At 32.2% G+C, this 1,676-nt stretch overlaps 1 protein-coding gene across 1 annotated transcript in view; it reads left to right on the plus strand.

Moving 5' to 3' along the window:
- The window catches only part of LOC119590821 (dihydropyrimidinase-like), a gene marked incomplete in the record, with an annotated part of 98,328 nt that overhangs the window by 96,022 nt on the left and 630 nt on the right, over nt 1-1,676 (plus strand). The window contains 1 exon segment of the mRNA XM_037939574.1: nt 1,281-1,676. Within this exon segment, the coding sequence (XP_037795502.1) occupies nt 1,281-1,369 (89 nt within the window).

The following is a 1,676-nucleotide window of genomic DNA, read 5'->3' on the forward strand; positions in this document are numbered from 1 at the left end:
ATGGTGATACGTTGTGAGTAGCTTAACCAAATTTTGCAATATCAAAAGTGCTAGTTGGCTATGCCTATGCGAATATATATATATTTTTTTTATTCTCCAATCTGGAAATTGGATTCTATCTGGTAATTTTATAGGACAAATTCATTGTAATGTCCCTGTTTGTGCCTTACTTTTATTGTTTTTGATATACCATTTTCAAAATGGACTTATTGAAAATCCTGTCCTGTTTTTAAAGGGTTTTGTTAACATAGATACTCTTAGTACTTCTTGTTTTGTGATAGCTAAAGCAAATGTCTTTATCATATCATAGGGTAATATATTTGATAGCTCCTGTATATATATATTAATACTTTCAGAGATTGATATGAAGCTACAATTCCTCTGCTAATAGCACTAATGCTAAGTTCAAATGGATGCTAAGCATGTAACTGTAGATGAGTTACCTATATTTTTTCTTTGACATAATTAGATAATTTTTGCACTTCAAGCAAAATTGTGGAGTGAGGGAATTTTTCTTTGAAAAGTGTAAAATTTATTTTTATGCTTAATTCTAAAGTTATACAAATGGTACTTGACAATGGAAAATAATGCTAAGGTCTGAAGACTGATTTTAGAGGAGTATCCATGACTTTCCCTTCACCAGAATGTCTTTTTTCATTTATAAAGTATAATGAAGAGGGATAAGAAAATGGCTCCTATGGGAAGGAGTTCCATGGTATGAACCTTTTATAAAATGCAAGCTCTTTAGTTACTAAGTATGATTATTTAATATAATGTAGAATATCACTACTAACACTGGGCTTTATGGGAAAATTCTGTTAAAAGGAAGTGTAGTAATAGAAGAGCAAAGTCACCATTGGGATTCACAGGTTTTACACCATTTCCAGCTGGACACAGTAGTTGATAGAAGGCTTTTAACATATTACATGGGAACAAATTCAAGGCTTGCTGTCTTCAGGTTGGCTATCAGTGCTTCAAAGCTTTCACAGATATTTGATTTGAAATTGATTAACCACACCTGCTTTTATCATGCCTTTGCAAGTCGAATGCATGTAATGAGTCTGGTAACTTTACTTAACTGGTTTCCACTTTAGTCTCTGAAGCAGCTGTGACACATGATTGTGATTTTGTGTATTTTGAATTAATGTGTAAAGTGAAAATATAAAGGAACAAATATATTTTGTAAAATGGAGTTAACATTGCAGAAATCAGTATGTTTAAATTTGGTGAGAATACCACATACAGACTTACTTTGAATTAACCAGATTTATATTTTACAGGTGCCCAACTTAATGACAAGTCACCCAAGCGTCCATCGGTGAAAGTGAACAACCCACCTGGTGGCAAGACCTCTGGCAGCTTCTGGTAACCTTGAAGCAATTTAAATCATCAAGAACAGAAGTGAATATCTTCCCTTATAAATTTCTACATGTAGAATATGGCACTAAATGTTTTCTATTGTACACCACACTCTTGATCTTTAAGTTTGCTTTGTTAAAAGGATTCAGAAACTGATACAAGGAAAACTAAAATTGACTTGCCAGATAAAGAAATGATAAATTGTCATAATTTGATGTAAATCATATTTCAAAACCAAAATAACTTTATATATAGAGAGAAAGAGAGAGCACACCTTTTTAAACATCTTTACTGACAGCAAATGTAAATGTACAGTG

Source organism: Penaeus monodon, chromosome 27, assembly GCF_015228065.2.
Source record: "Penaeus monodon isolate SGIC_2016 chromosome 27, NSTDA_Pmon_1, whole genome shotgun sequence".
In the NCBI taxonomy this organism is placed as follows: domain Eukaryota; kingdom Metazoa; phylum Arthropoda; class Malacostraca; order Decapoda; family Penaeidae; genus Penaeus; species Penaeus monodon.